Consider the following 22,977-nt stretch of genomic DNA (forward strand, 5'->3'; position numbering starts at 1 on the left):
AATTTGAACAATGTATTTCACAATCAGGCCTTTTTGTATTTTACTGTAACAAGTGTGTGTCTGTTATTGGCTCGGAGCCGTTGTGGTTTTATTTGATCTGTGGGCTTCAGAAGTGATTCACTTTGTTCTTCATGAGGGAATGTGGGTCAGGGCTGATGCATGTTTGAGTAGGATCCGCCACAGAACAAGACCGTTCATAAAACATGGACTGATGGCAACTCTTGTTTCTTTGGTTTTGTTTTTTGTGAGCAGTATGCCAGGAACAGTCTGGAAACTCTCACAGACCCATCCAAGGTCATGAGACCTAATGAGACGTGAAGACTCATCCGTCATCGCCCTAAACCCTGATGCGGGGTATGCATTTCAAGTGATTAGGCCATAAGCGCTGCGGGTGATGTTGATGGAGAATGCTGTTTGTCCTGAGCTGCCGTGAGGGTCTCTCCTCTCCTGTATTGCTTACATTGGCGCTCGGGGATACTTGGAGAACTCCTCTATTATCTGAGCAGTGGTGCAGGTGACAGCTTGTCACCGTTCGCTCGGCTCGTGAGACGGAGAGAGAGAGTCACGGGATGCTGTCGCCAACTCTCTGATGTCGTTGGCCGTATTTAGAGTAGTAGTCATTATGGTGACATCTAATAATCAGTGACAAATGATGTTCAATCTCTAATGCACATTCTTGGTTTTTCCCCACAGTGCACGCTGGTGTACGAGTCGTCGCATGGAACCATTAACGACAAAGATAACGGACCAATAATGAATACTGGTGAGTTAAAGAATGCTTTATATTTTGGGGTTTTGGCTTGTTGTGGTTTAAGGGTTATAATACATGAAGAGAGAGACTAAAGAGTAATCTGTTAGTAATCCCACTCAACTCAGTCAAAGCACGTGATTTGAAATCCGCCATATTTGCTCATGGCGAGTTTCGCTGCCAGATTGTTTGGCATCACAGAATCACACATAATCCCAAACTCTTTGCTAGCAACTTTTTAGAATCTCTGGTGTATGTATGTATTAAAATTATTATTTTTAAAGAAATGAATACTTTTATTCAGCGAGGATGCATTGAATTGTTTACAAGTGACAGTAAAGACCTTTATAATGTTGTATATTTCAAATAAATGTTGAACTTTATTTTCATCAAAGAAAAAATTTAAAACTGTTTTCATATGAAGTAACTGTTTACAACATTGATAATAATCAGAAATGAGCATCAATTCATCATATCTGAATGATTTCTGAAGGATCATGTGACACTGAAAACTGGAGTAATGATGCTGAAAATTCAGCTTTGATCACAGGAATAAATTACATTTTACAATATATTCACATAGAAAACTGCTGTTTAAAATTGTAATAATATTTCACAATTTTACAGTTTTTACTGTATTTTTTATTTAAAAAAATGGTGACTCAATGAACATAACATTTTACAGACCCCAAAACTGAAATTGATTTGTAAATTGATTTGTACATGTTATACATTTCAGAAATGCACATATACAAAGCACACAGATTAGCTAACTATCTATTATTAATCAATATAATAACTATGGCACAGAAATAAAGGGGGTTTTCATAGAAGAACCATTTTGGGTACCCTAAAGAACTTGTCTGGCTATCACCAGACCAAGCTCAATCTTTTTAGATTGAACATTGGTCTGGGGAGTCTGTTCTGTAGTTTCTACTGCACAAGGGGCGTGATCAATGAGCATAATTCAAATGACTCTGTACGCAATTGGATAGTCCTTTAACCAATCAGACCACAAGAGGCGTGATCAATGGGCATCAACCCATCGCTTCTCTATCTGTCATTGCGTTAAACCCGCCAATAGCGTGCCAGGTGGATAAGCCAGTCTGTGATTGGTTCCCACAAAAGTGTAACAGAAGCAGTAGAAATGAATGTACGGGTTTCCAGACTGAGTTGCCGGGCAAAATCAAATCACCGGCAGATCAGGCTGGGTTTACCCAGTCTACTAAAGAACCTTTCTGTGAACAATTCTTTAAAGAACCAACATTTTAATAACATTTTAATCATTTAAAGAACCTTTTTCCAGGTTCCAGAGATGTTAAAGGTTCTTCAGAACCACTGTTGCCAGTAAATAACCTTTATAATTTAGGGTGCTTTCACACCTGCCTCATTTAGCTCGGTTGAATCGCACAAGAGTTCATTGTCCCCCTTGAACGTGATCTGACCTTGAGCAGACCCAACTGCCTAAAGACCAGGTATAATCAGCCTGTGCAGTCGTCTCTCCATAGTATGACTTACAAAAGCGGCCTATTGTCTGCTGGCTTTTCCTCCTCTCTTTGTTTACTTCCAGGAGTTCCGTTTCCAGCACGTTAATTCTGACCAATCAAAGAGCAGTTTAGGAAATGCGTTCAAAGACACATCTGGCCAACGAGTGATGTGGATGTTGTCACGTGACTGAATTTTGGTCCGTTTCACCAACTCCAATTCAGACCAGAGCAATCAGTGTGGTGTGAAAAGGAACAAAAAAGGAACCAAAACAGCTAAAAAAAAACGTTGGCCCTGGGTGTGGACTAAATGAACCGAACTACAGATGTGAAAGCACCCTTAATGTAATCTTTCCAATTTATGTCATTAAAATGTACACTCATTTAAAGGATTATTAGGAACACCATACTAATACTGTGTTTGACCTCCTTTCGCCTTCAGAACTGCCTTAATTCTACGTGGCATTGATTCAACAAGGTGCTGAAAGCATTCTTTAGAAATGTTGGCCCATATTGATAGGAGAGCATCTTGCAGTTGATGGAGATTTGTGGGATGCACATCCAGGGCATGAAGCTCCCGTTCCACCACATCCCAAAGATGCTCTATTGGGTTGAGATCTGGTGACTGTGGGACGGCCATTTTAGTACAGTGAACTTGTTCAAGAAACCAATTTGAAATGATTGGAGCTTTGTGACATGGTGCATTATCCTGCTGGAAGTAGCCATCAGAGGATGGGGACATGGTGGTCATAAAGGGATGGACATGGTCAGAAACAATGCTCAGGTAGGCCGTGGCCTTTAAACGATGCCCAGATGGCACTAAGGGGCCTAAAGTGTGCCAAGAAAACATCCCCCACACCATTACACCACCACCACCAGCCTGCACAGTGGTAACAAGGCATGATGGATCCATGTTCTCATTCTGTTTACGCCAAATCCTGACTCTACCATCTGAATGTCTCAACAGAAATCGAGACTCATCAGACCAGGCAACATTTGTCCAGTCTTCAACTGTCCAATTTTGGTGAGCTCATGCAAATTGTAGCCTCTTTTTCCTATTTGTAGTGGAGATGAGTGGTACCCGGTGGGGTCTTCTGCTGTTGTAGCCCATCCGCCTCAAGGTTGTGCGTGTTGTGGCTTCACAAATGCTTTGCTGCATACCTCGGTTGTAATGAGTGGTTATTTCAGTCAAAGTTGCTCTTCTATCAGCTTGAATCAGTCGGCCCATTCTCCTCTGACCTCTAGCATCAACAAGGCATTTTCGCCCACAGGACTGCCGCACACTGGATGTTTTTCCCTTTTCACACCATTCTTTGTAAACCCTAGAAATGGTTGTGCGTGAAAATCCCAGTAACTGAGCAGATTGTGAAATACTCAGACCGGCCCGTCTGGCACCAACAACCATGCCACGCTCAAAATTGCTTAAATCACTTTTCTTTCCCATTCTGACATTCAGTTTGGAGTTCAGGAGATTGTCTTGACCAGGACCACACCCCTAAATGCATTGAAGCAACTGCCATGTGATTGGTTGATTAGATAATTGCATTAATGAGAAATTGAACAGGTGTTCCTAATAATCCTTTAGGTGAGTGTATTTCAAGATGGCCATCAATGGTGAACGGAGATTTTTTTTTGCAACCATCTACCATCAGCGGTTAACTGGGTCATGCTAACCAGCCTTGATCCCATGATTCACACAGAATTCACTGATACATATGATGTAATTTCCTATAGGAATATTTTATTGCTCATGACTAGTTCTTTACTTTCTTTCAAAGAACTTTGTCTGAGGCATTTCTTCTAGAATTCTTTAGAAATACAAAATGAGGCAATTGTTGAAATACAGTCAAACTATAGAGCTATAAATGAATGTGGATAGCAGCTCGGATCCTTCAGGCTTCAGAGAATCTGATGAGAAATTTATGAGTTCATATTGAGGTTGTAGGCTTTTGTGTCTGGGCGGATTTGAGCAGTTTGTGATCTCTTCTGCAAATTGAGAGATGATGCATGAGGCTGGAGTAAACATCTCTCCCGTTGCTCACCATTTCATCTTGTTGTAGTCTAGAAAGAGTCTTATTGTTCAATTTGGTTACGACACCCGAGAAGTGACTCCTTCTAAAGCGTGATGAGAGGACGAGTAAATAATCGTGGTTAACACAAGTTGTAGTGTCAGTTCACCTTATATTATTCTTCAGTGCTTATTCCTAGAAAGTAAATTTGTAAGTGCAAATAGCTTGCCTAGTTGACAAAGGCTATTTACACTAACTCCGCCCATTGACTTCTGATTGGGCCAGACAAACATTTCTGAAGAAGCTTGATTGGGGTGTAGGGGTGAGGTGCGTGGCAGAAAGATGCAAATCGACCCGAGTTTGAATCCGCCTTCTGCCGAACTTACTCTACTCCCTTTTCCCATCACATATCAGATCAGAAAGGCATTTATTCTCATAATAAAGTGTTTAGGGTTAGGGGTAGGTGTAGGGAGGGATTGATTGTCCCAATAAAGCTAACAATTTTAATAAATATAGCTGCAAGCAGCAATTCAGGGGTTCAAGCGTTTTAGGGCTTTTAAGCACATATGCATAGCATTTACACCCAATACAGGCAATTTACCATAGGAAATATATCGTTTTTAAAACGTTTTAACAGTTATAGCGCCATCTATGGTCCAATCTCCATAAAAGTGTGCATGCTCATTCAGAATCATATGTCGCATGTTCTCACCAATTTTTGTGACGATAGTCTTTTGGGTGGACTGGGACACGCCCATTTTCTAAATGACCCAGCTTAGGGATGCGTGGAAAATACCGGTATATATTTGATTTTACACGGTACGATATCATGATTTTGCTAATTTCGGTATATGCTGCTGTTTCGAAGTTCACCGCTAGGTGGCAGTGCGCTACCCAAACTGACGCGAAATCGGCAAATGTGGCAACATAGAACAAAATGAATACAGCAGTTGAATCTCACTCAACACGCCCAAAACTAATTAATAAAGAGAAGAGTAGACGTGAAATTTGGAATTACTTCGCTTATAAAACTTCTGAAGAACCATCAAACCTTGTGCAAGACATTACTAGATCGACAGGTGAGTGCATAAATCAAACGATCTAATTTAGACATTTATTTTCTTTTAACACTGATTGACGCACATGCATAGGATCGTATTGTTTAAATATAATGAAGTCTCCAGCGTTCGATTTCAACCAATGACGTTTAGATTTCAAAATATTTGCATGCATAGGCTACCATTGCACTATTTACATTCGCGTTAGACATTACCGACTGTGTTTATGTGACTACTCACTATAGATAGATATTTTTGACATAATTTTGTCTGTATTTGACTATGGAAAAACAACTTAATTTGGAATGCGTGAGCTCTTTAGGCTTGAGTGTGTGTGTTGTTGGTATGAGCGCAAAGAAAACTCTCTCAAAGAGCACCCATGTATTACAAAATGCTATAAAATCGCTTGCATGTTTCAAATTGGCAAGGTTTAAAAAGACATGGGCAAGTGATTTCCATCAGCTCTCCCGAAATGACAGCGAAAGTGTTGAATCGGAGTGCGCAGATTGCCTTTATAGTGCATGTGCAATGTTTTTTGAAGCCAGACGCAATTTGCTCATTTTGAGAGCTAGAGAAGGGAGTGTTGCTGATATTACTTCTCACAAGAAGGTTTCCAAATGACTGATTTGATGTGATAATCTTTGTTGATTTATTTAATAATAAACATTTGCGTCAATTTCCCGCTTTATAAACCGCAAACTTGCGAGAGTGAGTAAAATTATGCTCAATACCCGTGTCAAAATTCAGACCCTGTGTGGTATCGATTTAATATCGGTACTTCGGTTTTAGATTGTGGTACCGTACCAAAGCCAAAATTGTGGTATCGAGCCATTCGAGTATAGCTATCTAAAGGCCAAATTTCAAAATGTTTTAGAAATTATTGACCTAGAGAATGCAGAGAATTAAAGGGTCATGAAACCCCCTGTTTTAGCAGCCGTCAGATCTCACCACAGTTTTGAAAAATGCTATAAAAGTGGGCGTGGTTAAGCGTGGAGGGGGACAAGGGCGACTGACTGACAACAACACAGCAACGGCTTCTGATTCAGAGTTAAAAGCATCAAAGCATACAAATTATACACATGGTTGTGTAAGCTCACCTTAAATAACACATATAGCCTACATAAAGTACATATCGACAGCTATCATTTATTGCACAAATAAATGCACAGCAATCCGCATGTTCCCTGCATAGAACATATATACAAACACGCTGTTGCATCATTGATAACTTATGAGCCGTTTGATTGGGTAATGGGCTTAAAGAGCGTTTACACTCACAGTGTGGATGAATCGCGTTTGGGTGAAGACTCAGGATCTACTGAAGAGAACTTATGGGACGCAGAAACTCTTACAAAGCAAAAATAATCACTCGTTTTGAATCCAATAATGCGTCTCACACACACTTTGAAGCGCCTGTCAATCAATGCGTGCTGCTGTGTTAAGCGAGGCACTTCTCATAGGATGAGGACACGCAGACTTGTGAATAATTAAGCAAGACGTCTTCTCATAGGATAAGGACACGCAGTCTTATGAATAATTAAGTGAGGCCTCTTCTCATAGGATAAGGACACGCAGACTTAGTGAATAATTATGAGACATCGATGAGTCATTGCTGTACTATAGTACGACAAAGCGTCACATTCTGTGATGTTGATTCAAAGATGAATTTAAACCCGGAAGTTGAATATAGCGCAAAAATGTTTAAAATGAACTAGTTTTCTCCTACAATCAAAATGAATGGATGGTAACATTGACTGCTATGATGCTCAACACACATAACTCTGTTAAAATCTCAGAAAATTTGGTTGAGGGTTTCATGACCCTTTAAGCAGCTGTGCTTTATCGAGGTTGAGCCAAAAACCTAGGACTATATTGCTATTTTGAATTACTATTACTATATGGAATATATTGCTATTAACACTTTGTGCAAATAGACGGTGCCGAAAAACGCTTATTTGTGTAGCCTAATAGAAAAAAAACAACATTTTCAATAATTAGCGTTCTCTGAAGCACCTTTTTTTTCTCTTTGTTGACTTCATTTTTCAGGCCAATTTCCTACTCTAGGGAAGTTTTGTTGGAATAAATGGCACTTTAATAGACTAAATATGTAATCAAAATAATGTTGTTTTAATTTAGCATTTTTGTTTACTGTATTCTTGGGTCTAATTACGTGGGCGAGCAATGAAATAATCAGTCATGGAATCATTTAGGAATTGTTAAGTTGAATCGGAAGCAGATTTGTTCAATTCCGTTCGGTTCCCGTCCGCATTGTTGAGATCATGAAGTGGATTCTGCGGCGTCTGATTGCTGAACGGTGTGATTGCTGTGCTTAAATCACTGCCAGCAGCGGCGTGGAGTGCGGCTCATTAGCTAAATTACCTCAGGTAACGCAGCAGGATAAACAGTATTGGGGGAATCGCCAAAGACAACACATTTTATGCCATTTCAATTTAGTCAGTGTAAATTTGTTTTGCGCCGTGAGGAAAAGAGAGTTTGAGTGTGTTTTGGCACTTTATTAGCGAGTGAATAGACCCGAAGTCTCTGAAAGTTCCCTGAGAGACAAACTCTGTAGAAGGTCATTTCTTTATTTATGAGCTGCTGTGATGTGATGGATGGAGGCGAAGTCGGGAACGGCAGACAGATCTCTCCAGAAGTCCAGGGTGTTCTGTGTGTTATCTTTGTTGGTGTTTCGCAGTGTTTATTTGCTGGTGCTGTAGCCGTATTGAATGTCATTGCGCCGTTGTGGATGGCTGTTGTTTTAGTCATGCCGCTGCTTGTCAAAATGTGTTAGTCTCTGCTGCTTCTGTAAGACTGATTAATGAAATTTGTCCCCGTCACCCCAACCCCTGGACATCCGCTGCGCTTCAACACTAACGCAGCGAAAAATGATTTCCCTAAGAGCTTGAGCAGGCAGAGATACTGCGTTCCGATTGGCCGTCGGATTAGAGGGCAGATGAGAGGGCGGAGTCAGAGGTTAATCCTCCACAGCGCTGGATGAGGGAGTTTGCGTCCAGTTCTCCTCCTCTGGAGGTCACGCGTCCATCTGTCTCTGCCTTCACTCGACATCCTCAGCGAACTACCCTTCTGTACTTTCTGCTTCCATTAAGGACAACTAACACACTGTTATAATGGTCATGAACATGTTATAAGTACTAAGGAAAAATACATGTACATTTTTTGTATGTATGTGTGTATTTATATTATATATAAAGTATTGTGTTATGTATAATAATACATAGTATAGTAAGCTTAAGTTACATTAGTGAAAAGAATAACAATACTTGTTTTTTACATAAATTAAAGAAATCATATTTCTTATTAAGACTTGGGTAAAATGGTTGAATGGGTGAGCTTGATGAATTACAATTTGTGCAAAAATGTATAAACTGGTGCGAGATTGTTTTCCTGTAGGTCCATATGATGTCACGTCTTTTATAATGAAGAAAAACTGGTTAAAATTAGCTAAATTTAAGTTTATTTTATATTGCGCCTTTATACAAACTCAAGGTCGCTTATTATACAATGTAGGTACAATATTATAACCATAGACTGTAAAAAAAATATGGACCTAGTGTCCGTGACGTCACCCATAGGATTCTGAAGAGCAGTTTTGAAACCTAAAGTCGGCCGTTGCCATCACTCCCAGATAACTGAAAATGGGCAAAGAGGCGAGACGTGGCTGGAGCTGAGGTGATGGGATGACTAACAGACAGCAGATAAATGGCCACTCAAAGTGGCCATGCCCTTAGTTATGCAGAACTTTAAGGCTTTATATAATGTAAACGAATGAGTTATACAAAAATTCACCCCCCTCACAGTTGTCATGAAGGGCAAAATTAGCCGTATAGACCAAAACCACAATTTGTACCAGACTGTAAACATGTGTTTTCTGCTGTAATGTTGGGCATTTTAACATGAGGCTCAATGAGATTCTGCTCCCTTTTGGATGAATTGCAGAGATCGGGTAAGCCAATTGAGTCTGCATAGGATAGGAGTAATGTGGGAAGATTTATTTCTATATGTGAGGACCCTATAGCTGCATATATTGGAGCTCATTTAGTGTTGTGTTGGGTTAGCCAGAGAAAAGACAATTACAGAAGTCAAGCCGAGAAGTAATGAAAGCATGAACTAGCATCACTGACATGTAAAAAATTGACCTAAATGAGCGATATTACAGAGGTGAAAGAAGGCAGACTTTTTGAGCGAGGACATGTGAGGAAGGAGAGAGAAGAATCAAAGATTATGCCAAGGTTTTTAACAGTGGCGGAAGGTCGAACCAAGACTCTAGCAATATTAACATTGTCAAGTTAACACAGAAACGGGATGTAGTTTGCGGTGAACCAACAGGAAGTAGATCTATCAGTGTTGAATTTGAGAAAATGACTGGTCATTCATGCATTTATATCATCAATACAAGTCGATATGGAGTTGGTGGGGAAAGGAGAATTGCGGTGAGAACGGATGGAGAGTTGGGTGCCATCTGCATAGCAATGGATGTTAAAGCCATGCCTGATGGATAATGTTACCTATTGGAAACGTGAAGATGATGAAGAGAAAAGGTCCAAGATCAGAACCCTGGGGAACTCCGTATGAGACGGGGCAGTAGTGCACTTATAGATTGTGTCAAATGCAGAGGAAAGGTCTTATAGAATTACAAGCCTAACTTCAACATATAAATCCAAAGTTGTATTTGTTAATGCAAATAATGCATTGTGATGTTACATGAACAATCAAATTAATAACTATTGTTAACAAAGAATAATAAATGCTTTAAAAATACATTGTTCTTTGTTAATTCATGTTAGCTAATGCATCAACAAATGAGACCTTGTTGTAAAGTGATACCAAAATAGGTTATTATACCAATTATAACATATAATTGTAATAGATACATACAGGGGCAACAGTACAGACATTTAAAATGAGCTACCCTTCATGCCAGGTTCATTTTATGTTATCGTTTATTTTTTATTATCATTATCTTTTTCTTTTTTTTTTACTCTTTATGTGAGCTCTTACTGGAGTTAGAACCACAATGATCAAAAATGGTGAAAACATCCCCTATTTAAGCAACTCTAGCATAAGGAAAAGTGTAGAATAAATGCTCGGTTGTCTCTTTCCACTCAAACACAGATTCAGGTGGGCGGCCTGCTCCGTCAACTCACTTGTGGAGCGAAGCCTTGACGAGAAACACGATTTCATGCTGTAGAGGAAATAACTTCTGCTGCTGCCTCACCTCTGATAAGAGCATTATCAGTTCGTACAACTCAAAAACTTCAGATCTAAGCCATCGCAAGTTACCACTGGTGTTCCCCAAGGCTCAGTCTTGAGCCCTTTTTTTTATTTATCATTACACATTTATTCAGTTTTTGTTTATTCATTATTCGTTTCAGCTGGTATACTGGAGACACCCAGCTTTACCTGTCTTCCATGCCTACTTCTGTTTTTCCTCCACTTTCTCTGTCCAGCTGCTTAGCTGATATTAAAAACTGGTTTTCATCAAATGTCCTTAAATTCAATAGTAGTACAACTTAAATTCTCCTGGTAGCTACAAAATCTACTCTGGCAAAATCGAATGGCTTCTCTGTGACCATTGACCAGTCAATATTTTTTTCATCCACGCAGGTTAAAAGTCTGGTTGATATCACCCTATATTTTGAAGCTCACGTTAATAATATTATTCGTTCTGCATACTGTATAACATATATAGGATAAACATGTTTCAGACGACAAAAAAGCAGCATGAAAGTGTGCACACGTGTGCTATATATTCCAAGGTCTTCTGAAGTCATACAGTGGCTCTATGTAAGGAACAGGCTGAAATTGAAGTCGTCATTCACTGTATTTTGCCAAAATAAACCCATCTCTCATGTAATGTTTCTCTCTTTCTTTGTCCATCAGTGTTTAAGAACGCGGTGTGTAAGGTGTACAGGTTTCAGACGGTGGACAGCAAATGGATGTTGGTTCGGGAACAGATGGCGGAGTGCACACTGTCCTTCAGCATCCCGAAGCAGCTCATCGCCCTCTACATCCAGGAGGACACCTGCAGGTAAGATTCAGACCAATGAGAGGACGGCTGGGAAACAGGACAGGAGGAAGTAGTGGAGGAGGCAAGATCATTATAAAGCGCCACCAAAAGTTTTAAAAGCTTGAGTGATATATCAGGAGTTTAGATGTTTAATGCAGTATCTTGTGTGAAGAGCCGCCTTCACTGTAAAGGTGACAGGGTAGTAGTACAGTAAAATTATTATATAAAAAAATTTGATTTATTCACGTGGCAGATGTGTTTTAACCAAAGCAACTGTGTGTTCAAGATTGTTTGCTCAGTAAGATTCAAACCTACTGTATGACCTTGTGTTTCTAGCATCATACTTGACCAGTTGAACTACAGGAACAACTTGCATTTTAATAGTGGCATTTTTAGCATTTGCAGTGCATGTGTAAATCATTAGAATTTCTTACTGCAAACAACATGGCGGCTGAAGTGTCGTGACTGCATCGTCTCGTAAGATCCCTGGCGATTCCCACTCCTAGAAGCACAGGTTCAAGTGTAGGTTGGGCGAAGCTGGGATTGTTTGGAAGAACGAGTGCGACACAAAAGGCAGCAGGAGCGAGATGCGGTGTGCTTGTCGAGCGAGGGTTTATTTCAGAGATGGAAATGGCTGTTTTAGAGCTATACTTAGCCTGCACTAAATTATTCAAGGATGTTTAACACTTCAAAGGAGAGCGCCTGTCCTCTCTCTCAGAAACTCAACCACCTCTCCCTCTCTTGCTTTTCTTTCATTTTACCTTTGCTTTCTCTCCTCCCTCCATCTCGTTGTGGGAGCGTCGTTACCTGAGCGTTAACTAGGAAATCTGAAAGAGAATGGAGCCATGTGTGGAATCGCGAGGTGAAAAGAACAAGGGCGCGTCGCAGGAAACCTTCAGTGGAAAGGTTTCTAAAGCACAGCAGTCAATGATACACTCCGACACAACGCATAGATGTTTTTAAGAACAGATCCTATGCAGTTCAATCAGATGAATGTGTGATCACACACACTCCGGTGAAAATCTGTAAAAGAAAGTGGACACAGGTTTGTTGTTGCATGCTGCAGTAGAACTAGCATGTCTTCAGATGGTGCAGCGGGAGATGTTTTGCCATCTGTGATGATTTTATTGACAGTCGATGATAGACGGAGTGTGTTAGGAAGTGACGTGACCACCACAGCTCATTGTCCATGTGCACTCAGACGTGTGATCGCAACTCAATCAAGAAGGCCTTTTTATTTCATTTCAAGACTGAAAGTTAGCCATCAGGATGCAAAATTGTAATTTAAAAGTATACAAATTCATACGTCTATAAGTATAGTATTGTGTTTATGATCATGATCATATATGCACAATAATCATATATTTTTAATATGGTATATATTATGTAGCATTTTTCTATATTTTGCAATGCAGTATATTATAATACATTTATATTTTATTTACTGTTACATTTACCAGCTGACATACATTACATTTTATTAATGTAGCTATAAATAGTGTGTGTATATATATATATGTGTGTGTGTGTGTGTGTGTGTGTGTGTGTGTGTGTGTGTGTGTGTGTGTGTGTGTGTGTGTGTGTGTGTGTGTGTGTCTGTGTATAGATATATATATGTTTGAGTGAGTGTGTTTCTAGTAATTATATTAAATATATTTAAAAGTATTTCTTATTTTTATTAATGTAATATTTTAATACATCTCTGATAACAATAGTGCACAATGTGAAAACGAAAGTAATTAAAATTTTGATGACTATAGACACAAATATACACACATATACTTATATACACCAATCAGACAATGTTTTCCTTAAATTACCGCTGGATGTGAATTTCGCTCAAAAAACGTTCACTCTTCTCTGACCAGCTGACATAAACCATACTTTCAATAAACGGGAAACAAATCCTATCCGGTTATGAAGTGTTTTCTTTGTGTTGACATCTTTCACAATGTTCTAACAGACGGGATTCACACACAACGCGTCTGCTAATGTCCGATTCGCGACCTATTGACTCATTTGAACCGAATCATTTTAACGACTGGTTAGAACAACTGATCAGTCCAACACTGAACTCACCAATCAGTTTAATCATTTACTCAGAACACACCTGAAATGAGAACACAAGTGTGCTTACACAATTTAGCAAGAGTGGATAGTAAGAATTAGCTTTAATCATCCACAGTCTTTCAGTTTATTTATGTGGACAATGTGTAGTAAAATAAATAGCCTAAAATCATTTAGTTTAGACAGGAGTGAGGTGAACCCAGAACAAAGTTGTTATTAGCTAGCTGATCATTTTATGAGATTGTATATGGCAGAAAATTAGGCTATTTGTTCATTTTTTTAATACTACTTTTTAATATTGATATGATTATATACCAAAACAATTATCAGTAAAAAGTGTAAAAATGAGGAACAAAAACAAACATCAAGGTATCAAAATAAGATAAGCAAAAGTTACAAACTTTCTTTGAATTTATTTAAAATGTATTGTCAGTATTGCGTCTGCAGATCACGTGGGTAAGGTACTTTTTTACTGTGCGTGCGTGCGTGCGTGTGTGTGTGTGTGTGTGCGGATTTCCATGTCTGTCAGCAACCACCGGAGACCATTTTTGACCCAGGAAAAACCCTGTATATATATATAAATAAATAGGCACAATTAGACAAAATTAATTACAAAAATTTCTGTGATTGTGTGAAATGTCTTTGAATTGAATTTCAATAGATGTTGAACATCCTGTTGAATACGTAGCCAATTCAAATCAAATTCACAGTTGTACATGAAATGGAGTCAGTTCTTAAATGTAGTTTCTTTGCCCAATATTAGCACTAAACCCTAAACCATTCGTGAGCCTGTTTCTCACGTCAGAGCAAAACGCTGAAACATCTCACTGCTTAATTTGCTTTTTGTTTCCCACTCTCACACTTTCCCCAGAGTTTCTGCCTTTATGCACACGCAAAACACTTCTCAGCACGCACCATTATCTGCAGCAACTTCCCCAAAGTCGACAGATATTAGCATAGACGCATAGTTTTCATCTACAACAAATCATTGTAAGCCAGACCAGGACGTGTGTGTTTGGCCATTGAAGAATCTGAGATCATTAACTCAGCGAGACACACACATTCCCAGACTGGAGCTCCCATAGATCAGACCCTGCTAAGCAATTATCATCATGTGTGCATTATTCAGGGAGGCTATTTGGCCTCAACACCTGCTCTCCCTGCTATAGACAGGTAACTTAAGCAGCCATTTCCATCCCTAGACATCTAATTATCAGCCCGGGCAACACATTCACCTTTAAGCCCGTTTCGGCTACTTTTGTTGGCTCTGATTTAACCACAATTGCATACGATTCACTTTAAAGAGCTTCATGTCTCGGCATGTTTCGAAAAATGAAGATATTGAACATAATGCGATGCTGATATTGTATCATTAGTGGTGTTTGCTAAGCATCACCATTACTGTTCGTCATACTCGGGGTTTGTAACTGAACATCCTTTTGCACAGACACTCACGTTCTTTCAGCAATTGTTAAAAGCTAGTGTTTGTTTATTATAAATGACTGAAGCCTTTGTCTGCATTTGTTCATCAGTATTAATTTGCGCTTTCATCGGACTGACGTCAATGCACATTCACTGTGGAATCTGGTGTCATTCAGGACTCATGTGTCCTTCACCAGTCAACATGGCATCCAAATGCTTGAAGGTGTCATGAACTGAGAAATCAAATTGTCCTTGATTTTTTTTGACATGTAAGGTCATTGTACTATGAAAACTTCAAAACTTCCTTGTTAGTCCGAAAACAGCATTTATTCAATCCAAGCTCAGAAAACGACTCTTTTGGAATTGTATGTTACTGAGATGACTGTTAGATTTATGTAACATATCTCATTTGTGCATTAATGGCTGTCAGCCAATCACAGCAGTGTGCGTTTATAAAGCAGTATAAAATCAAACTAAAATTATAAGTGCACCCCAGGAAACATTATAAAAGAATTCAATAATTAATTCAGTTCATGACCCCTTTAATGCACATTCCTGTGCTTGTTTATTTTGCATGATTCATTGATGCACCTCATTTAAAACATGTTCAGAATCTTCATGTCTTCATAGATTATCAAAAACAAATAAACTCTTCACCCCTGAATTGATTTTTTTTATTTTCCTGATGGGTATATTGAGGTCCTGACCGAAGTTTTTTCCCTCATTGAGTCTCTGTTTAACTTCCAATGACGTCTGATTGTGACCGTTTGGAAACATGAGGTCATGGTTACAGAGGTTAGGTCCAGTTAGCCCCCTGCTGGAAAATTACACTACTACACAATTTTAGGACCAAAAACATTTTCTCCATTCAAAAAGTTCAGATATTCAAAAGTAGTCACGTATTCTGAAGAAATAAAACAGCTAAATGTATTATAATAGATGTTTTACCAGTGTCTGAAATTTGTTTGTCTGTTTGTTTATATAAATAAATGAAATAAAATATAAATAAATACATAATTATTTATTTTTTAGAAAAATTCTATTTAAATATTTTTTTTTAAATAAATTGTACAAATTGAATTTTTTGCCCTGTCTTCTATCTTGTAAGAAATGAAATAGCAAATTTTCATTATATATTATAATAGATGTTTTGCTAGTGTCCAATGTTTTATTTATTTATTTATGGAATACTCAAAGCATGAAATAGATATTTTTTTCTGTCTGCATTTTTTCATTATATACTGAAATATGTTTTGCCAGTGTCTGCTATTTATTTATTTATCAAGTGAATTGCAAATATATATATATTATATATATATATATATATATATATATATATATATATATATATATATATATATATATATATATATATATATATATATATATATATATATATATATATATATATATATATATATATATATATATATATATATATATATATATATATATACATATATAATATTAATTGCAACCAAAATAAAAGTTTGTTTTTACATAATGTGTGTGTGTGTGTGTGTGTGTGTGTGTGTGTGTGTGTGTGTGTGTGTGTGTGTGTGTGTGTGTGTGTGTACTGTACGTAATTATTATGTTTATGTAAATGCACACATGCATATGTTACATAATGTTATGCATATGTTTATATATCAAATATTTATATTTATATATAAGATACATTATATAAATATATATATAATATATAGATGCAAATATTTCTTAAATATATATGTGAATGAGTTTGTATTTATATATACACATAATAATTATGCACAGTACACACACATATATTATGTAAACACAAACTTTTATTTTGGATGCGATTCATCGATTGCTCAGCTCTAAAGTAAATACATAAATAATGTATTTTAATTTTTAACTTTCTTCTTTCTTCTGTTCCCCATCTGCTGTATTTAAAGCATTATACCATAATAGATGTTTTGCCAGTGTCCAATATTTGTTTGTTATATAATTATAAATTAAATAAAAATAAATATATAAATAAATACATCATTATTTATTTAAAAAAATATTTTTAAATATTTTTTGCATGAATCAAATTTTTTGCCCTGTCTTCTATCTTGTAAGAAATAGAATATCAATTCTTTATTATATATTATTATATATATGATGTTTTACTATTGTCCCCAAAAAAATTGTATGTATTTATTTTTGTAATACTTTTCGAAGCATAAAATTGACTTATTTTTCCCCTGTCTGATATTTTTGAAGAAATAAAATAGCATTTTTCATTATGTATACCATAATAGATGTTTTCCCAGTGTCTGCTATTTAATTATTTATAAAGTGAATTAACAAAACAAATATTTAAGTGAAAACATAAATAACGTTTATTTAAATGTTCATTATTTTTGTAAGACAAAGCGTGACATTGACTTTCTTCTTTTCTTCCCATCTGCTGTATTTAAAGAAAAAAATCATTGTATTATAATGGATGTTTTGCCAGTGTCCGATATTTATTTATTTATAAATTGAATTAAAAATATATATATAAATATATAATATAAATTGGCTTTCTTCTTTCTTCTTTTCCCCATCTGCTGTATCTAAAGAAATAAAAAATGTCATTATGTATTATAATGGATGTTTTGTCCATGTGCGTACTGCTTTACACTGCATGAAAAGTGGGATTTTCGACCCCATAAACGCCTGTATACTCCTGGAAATCTCCCTAATTTTCGGCAGTTTTCGACAATTTAGAGGCAGCGAACGTCGCGTTCGTCTGTGCCACAAATTGTCGTAAACGAACCATGACGTAGGTGGAGAGCCCCCCGCTGAGAGACCGCGCGGAGGTGCGACGCCTCTAATTTGCATATGAATAGCAGCGAAACCAGAGAGTCAACGGCCAGACTTGAATTTACTCACTCACTATTGGCTGAAGCCACTACATTTAAAAAAGAAAAATCCCTCGTGATTGGTTGGCAGATCACTGCAAACCAATCATTATTGGTCCCCCTGGCTCATTATAAATGTAAACCCCAATAATAATAATAATAAATATATAATTTATGTTGTAATAATTTGTTTCATATTAATGTTATTGTGCTATGAAGTATTCATACCATCAAGGAATATATGGGAAAATTATACGGACCGTGCCGTTTATTCAAACAAGGGGCTTCATTTATAAGCATACAGCTGTTCATTCAAAGAAAGGGCTTCATTTATAAAACACAGCGGTTTACTCAAAGAAAGAGCTTTATTGTTAAACACACAACTATGTACAGTGCAGCAGTAATGTCTCGTAATGTAAAGTTCGTCGAGCTCCAGGCTGCGAGAGCGCGGTGGCCGCACAATCCATCCAGACACCCCGTCAACAAAGCCGTCTTCCTCGTCAAACATGAGTTCAATGGCCGCGGACTTCCAAACGTCCACCTCATCCAGCACACTCTTGCTTCCAGCAACTGTAATACAATCCATAAAGACAATAAGCAACCTGAAAAATACTCACATTGACAAAAAACGGATCTAATATAATAAATCTTACCCTTTTTCTTCTTGATCGACTCCGAGCTAAACTTCGCAGTTTCAGGTTGTTTGTATCTGAAGCTCCGGCGTGTCGATTCATAATACGTCTTACAGGCAGCTGGAAAACAATTACATGAGACTGGTATTAATAAAAACAGTCACGGTAAAATTAAACAAGGAATGAGAAACACATTAGAAGTTACTTACACACAATTTCGTCGTGATCAGCGGTTAAATCTGGACTCGCGGAAATCTCTCCAAGCAGATAAGAGCTCACGGCTTCGTTATGAGGCGAGGATAGTCTGTGTAAACAAAATGTGCAGTTTTAAGCTCGGATCTATTAACGCATCCATTTCCTTATACAGCTGAATAAAAGCATATTCTTTAAATCGTAACGTTACATTACCCATGCTGTGGTTCATAGCGACTGCAGTTTGCCTCAGAGTTATGAAGACGAAGACAGCCTCCTGAAAATGAGTCCAAAAAGTTCGTCGCGTCCATGCAGAGATTGAGTTGAAGACGGTGTCCTGTCATTGTTGATCACGAAAAAGGAAAGCAGCAAAAAACATCAAAAAAATAGTTTAAAGCTCGTCTTCTACGCGTCATGGCCATGACCTCGACCTCGCACCTCATTGGACTAGGGCTCTGATATGGAACGCGCCCGGGGCCAAATCTCTTTATACGAAACGCGTGACTTATGATTGTTTCAACCTTCAACACGCCCTGTTTTCCGCTTCACGCACAGTTTTAACATGTTAAGAAGACACATTTGAACGTGTTTCTTAACGCGCACATTCTGTACATGTCGAAGCGTAATATTTTTTTTTTTAAAGCAGACTTACCTTTAGATGTAGCCTAGGCTACATACATATTAATATAAGATATTAATTAATTGCTTAACTGACTACTGTGCTAGAGTAAAGTAGCCTAATGTTACAATGTATATTAAGTAAATGCTTAATATTATACAATTATTATAATTTATCTATATGGGTTATTGTTTGTTTTTTAAAGTTAGGCTATATATAATTTCTAAAAGTATAGGCTAATTTACACAGCACATATTTATAACTGAAAACACACACAACTTTATTCACTTTCACATAATAATGTTTTTGTAATTTGGTGTTTAGTTTGTTGTATAGTTTGTTTATACTGTTCTGTCTCTGTTTTGTTTCCAGGAACATCTGATGAGTGCTATAATAAAATGACTTCATTATATTTAAAATATGTTTTGATATTCATTTTATTTATATTATTGATATTTTATTTACCCATAAACGTGTCTTTAGGAAGCCATAAGTTATAGAGACAAGAATAACTTTTGCCATTTAAATGCCACATTCATTTACTGAGGACCCATACAGCCAATGATCATGTGTGAAAACACTTATACATAAATTGATCACTTAGAAATCAAAACTAAGGTTTGAGAAAGAAAGAATATGCATACAACAAAATATATTGTTTCATAGCAGCTTCAGTAACAAGTTCAAAACAAATTCTGCTGTAAACCGGCTCTAACAAGCCAATATAGTGTCAATATTCAGCTCAAGTGACTTCAGTGTTGATTCAGTTCAGTTGATTTCAGTTCAACTGTAAATTCCATGTTAATCTTGAGTACCTATAGAGTAGTGTTGCATCCGTCATATCTCTGTAGAGTCTTTAGTTTGATCATATTTATAACGCTGTACCGATTCTTTTCGAAAACACCCGAGCTCATGCAGGCGTGCAGAGCTAAAGAGTCACGGACACACACACACACACACACTACATCATGACATTATCCCTGGATAACTTTCGATTCACTATAAATGCCACCCAGTTGTGCATTGTGTAGTTAGATATATGCAAAAACAACATTTTTGGAAATAGTTAAAATAGTTTTGCACAAAGTGTTGCTTTTGCAAGAGATGTCGGATGTTTTGTGTGTAGAGTTACAAGAAATGGAGCCATATTTTCAGAAATTGTGTGTAAGCAATTAGATAAAACTGTAAATGAATCCAGTTTATTTTAGTTCAGGACTCATAGTCCAGGTGTTAGTAATCTGTGCTTAATCTTTGTTCCAGGCAACAATTTTTTAACTCACGATTAACTAGATTAAGGCCTACTCTTGGCATAATTTAAACCCTGTCCAGGAAACCACCTCTTGAAAATCTGCATTGATAATTCATAAAATGTGGTGTGAGCTCAATTTAAATGACAATTACAGAAAAACACAATCTGACTTAACTATAAACACACAAACTTGTACTTTTCACATTTATGATTAATAGCCATTTAAAAAATCATTCACAGTGCAGGGTGGAAAAATTAATGTTGGTATGTAAACTGTATGCTTTACTTGATTTATTTGTGTGCTTTGGTTCATTGTCTTGTTGCATCACATAACCTCTCTAAAGGTTGAAGACATGAACTGCTGTCCTGTATTTTTTTATTTTTTTTACATAACATTGGTTATCGCTAATGACATACAGAGTAATTAATCTACACTGTGAGCCCGGACAAGTTGAATCTACTTAAAAAATTGGAGCAAACTGGTTGCCCTAAAAATTTAGTAATGTGTACTAAAACGAGTACATTTTACTTAAATTTAAGATAACATTTTAACTTAAACTTTAAACTTGTTTTAGTCAAAAAAATTCAGAACCTAGATAAAACTCCCCCTGCTGCTACTCTGATTTGCATTTGTGTAGCTCACAGCATGTTCATTTACATGATAAAGCCTCCCCTAGAATTAAGGGGAGGGGGGGTCATGGGGGGACAACTGCCAAGCAAGGCCCACGTCAATTTACCACAATTTACGGCAGTTTTCGGTGTTGCCTGCAAATTGCCGTGCACAGTCGTAAACCTGAAGTTTCACGGCAATCTACAGTGTCACATACTGACGAAAATCCCACTTTTCATGCAGTGTTATATGTATATGTTTTATATACTTGGGTTTGTTTCCTGTCGTTGGCATCAGGATAGTGTGTGCTCCTGTGTTGCCTTCAGCTCCCTGTGGCTGCAGTGATTGGTCCCTTGACGATTGCGTATAGAGATGCACACAGATTGTGTGTGTCCAGAGGGGATCACGCGCCTCATTGAGATGAATGACAATGCTAACGGATAACTCTCATTAGCCACGTTTACATGCGCACTTTTTTGTCATTCCGATTAAAATCACTCCGATTGAAAGATTCGGTGGACTGTTTACATGAGACGTTATCTAAACCGATCTGGTGTTTACATGTGCTGACTTTCAGTCGGGATCATTTTGTGAACATGCGCACACAGTTTGTCTGCCGCCTCAGATTCGTAATGTTAGTATCGTGGATCAATAGTTCTGTGTTGGTAATTTTTATATTTATTTATTTTTCTGTGGGTGGACATGCAGTAGTTTAACCTAATTTATGTCCTATACAATGGCTATTTCAACAGCTGTGAATGATGAATGCGGAATCAAAAATGAATTCAATTCATTTATTTTGAAAAACACAAAATTAACAATAAAATGCACTCAAATTATTAATAAAAACATAGGATATACGGTGAAACATGAATGAAGCATTGAAGACGTGCTCAGCATCATTACTAGTAGTAGCTTACTAAACATATAATGTTATATTTCAGATGATTAAGGAAAGATACCATAATCACAAAGGTATAAATATTAACAAAAGTAATTAAAGTAGACTGTGCTAATGTTACTTAACCAATTTGAAGCAGTTGTTGAATTTTTTTTTTATCGCTAACTTAACTAACGAGAAACAGAGAGCAGCTAGAATGTTCCTTGTTGAAATGGCAGCTCTCAACGGCCACCAGGACTAGTTTTATAAAAGCTATTTATTATTTGTCGTAAAGTGTAAGAATCACCTCAGAAAAATAAATTATTCTGTTACTATTGTCAGGCGCAGTTGAAGCCTAGGACAAACGATGAGATGGGTGTAGCCAGGCTATGTCTGTGTCATTATTCCAACATCATGTTCATAACATGTTACGAAATAAAAAGTTTAATACCTCCGAAAAAGGAACTTTCCTCTCTTGTCAACATTAGACTGATGTGAGCGCGGCGCGCGCTCTTCAGTTGTGGAGGTGCGCGCGCTGTATATCACGTCACAGAAAGACGTGCACTCAAAGTAATCGGATCAGATCGTTTACATGGTGGAATTTTTCGTTTGATCGGTTCATGAAAAGGTTTATCCCACCCCCCTCAAACCGATTACAATTTCATTCGGTTTGGCCATTTTTATTCCGATTGAGGTGTTTATATGGAGTATTTTTATTCGGATTGGACTTTTAAACCGATTACAGTGCTCCATGTAAACGCACCTATTGTCCATGGTTTATAGGCCCGTTTGGGTTCCGTGTTGTTGTGATCATGCTCGCTCTTTCTTCACATTCACACTTTTTTGACGTTGGCATTTGATCCCGGACGAGCCCCCAATTTGTTACGACCCCTGGCTCAAGGGAAGCAACAAAAACAAAGGACACACACAAAACAAATATTAGGCTCAAAAGTAAAGTTTAATTACCACTAAATTAAAGTGACATTGAATAATACAATTAAATCAATTAAAGGAAATAACAGTGTTTCTGTCTCTATCAGTAACATCAGTGTGTAAGGCAAAGTGCATGGTTGGTAATGTAATGTAATGTTGAAGAGTAAGTGCAGCAAACAATCAAACCAAAC

At 37.3% G+C, this 22,977-nt stretch overlaps 1 protein-coding gene and 1 long non-coding RNA gene across 7 annotated transcripts in view; one reads left to right on the top strand and one right to left on the bottom strand.

Moving 5' to 3' along the window:
* The window catches only part of inpp4b (inositol polyphosphate-4-phosphatase type II B), a 308,267-nt gene that overhangs the window by 152,256 nt on the left and 133,034 nt on the right, over positions 1 to 22,977 (top strand). For all 6 annotated transcript variants that reach the window (XM_079812754.1, XM_079812753.1, XM_079812757.1 and 3 more), the window contains 2 exons: positions 694 to 763; positions 11,201 to 11,348. In XM_079812754.1, the coding sequence (XP_079668880.1) occupies positions 694 to 763; positions 11,201 to 11,348 (218 nt within the window). The remainder of the gene's footprint in view (positions 1 to 693; positions 764 to 11,200; positions 11,349 to 22,977) is intronic.
* On the bottom strand, positions 18,021 to 20,692 carry LOC307123933. Its single transcript, XR_013816227.1, has 3 exons — positions 18,513 to 20,692; positions 18,325 to 18,423; positions 18,021 to 18,241 (listed from the first exon to the last, which is right to left on the bottom strand). It is a non-coding gene; the product is annotated as an uncharacterized lncRNA (long non-coding RNA).

Source organism: Gobio gobio (assembly GCF_949357685.1).
Source record: "Gobio gobio genome assembly, chromosome: 3".
In the NCBI taxonomy this organism is placed as follows: domain Eukaryota; kingdom Metazoa; phylum Chordata; class Actinopteri; order Cypriniformes; family Gobionidae; genus Gobio; species Gobio gobio.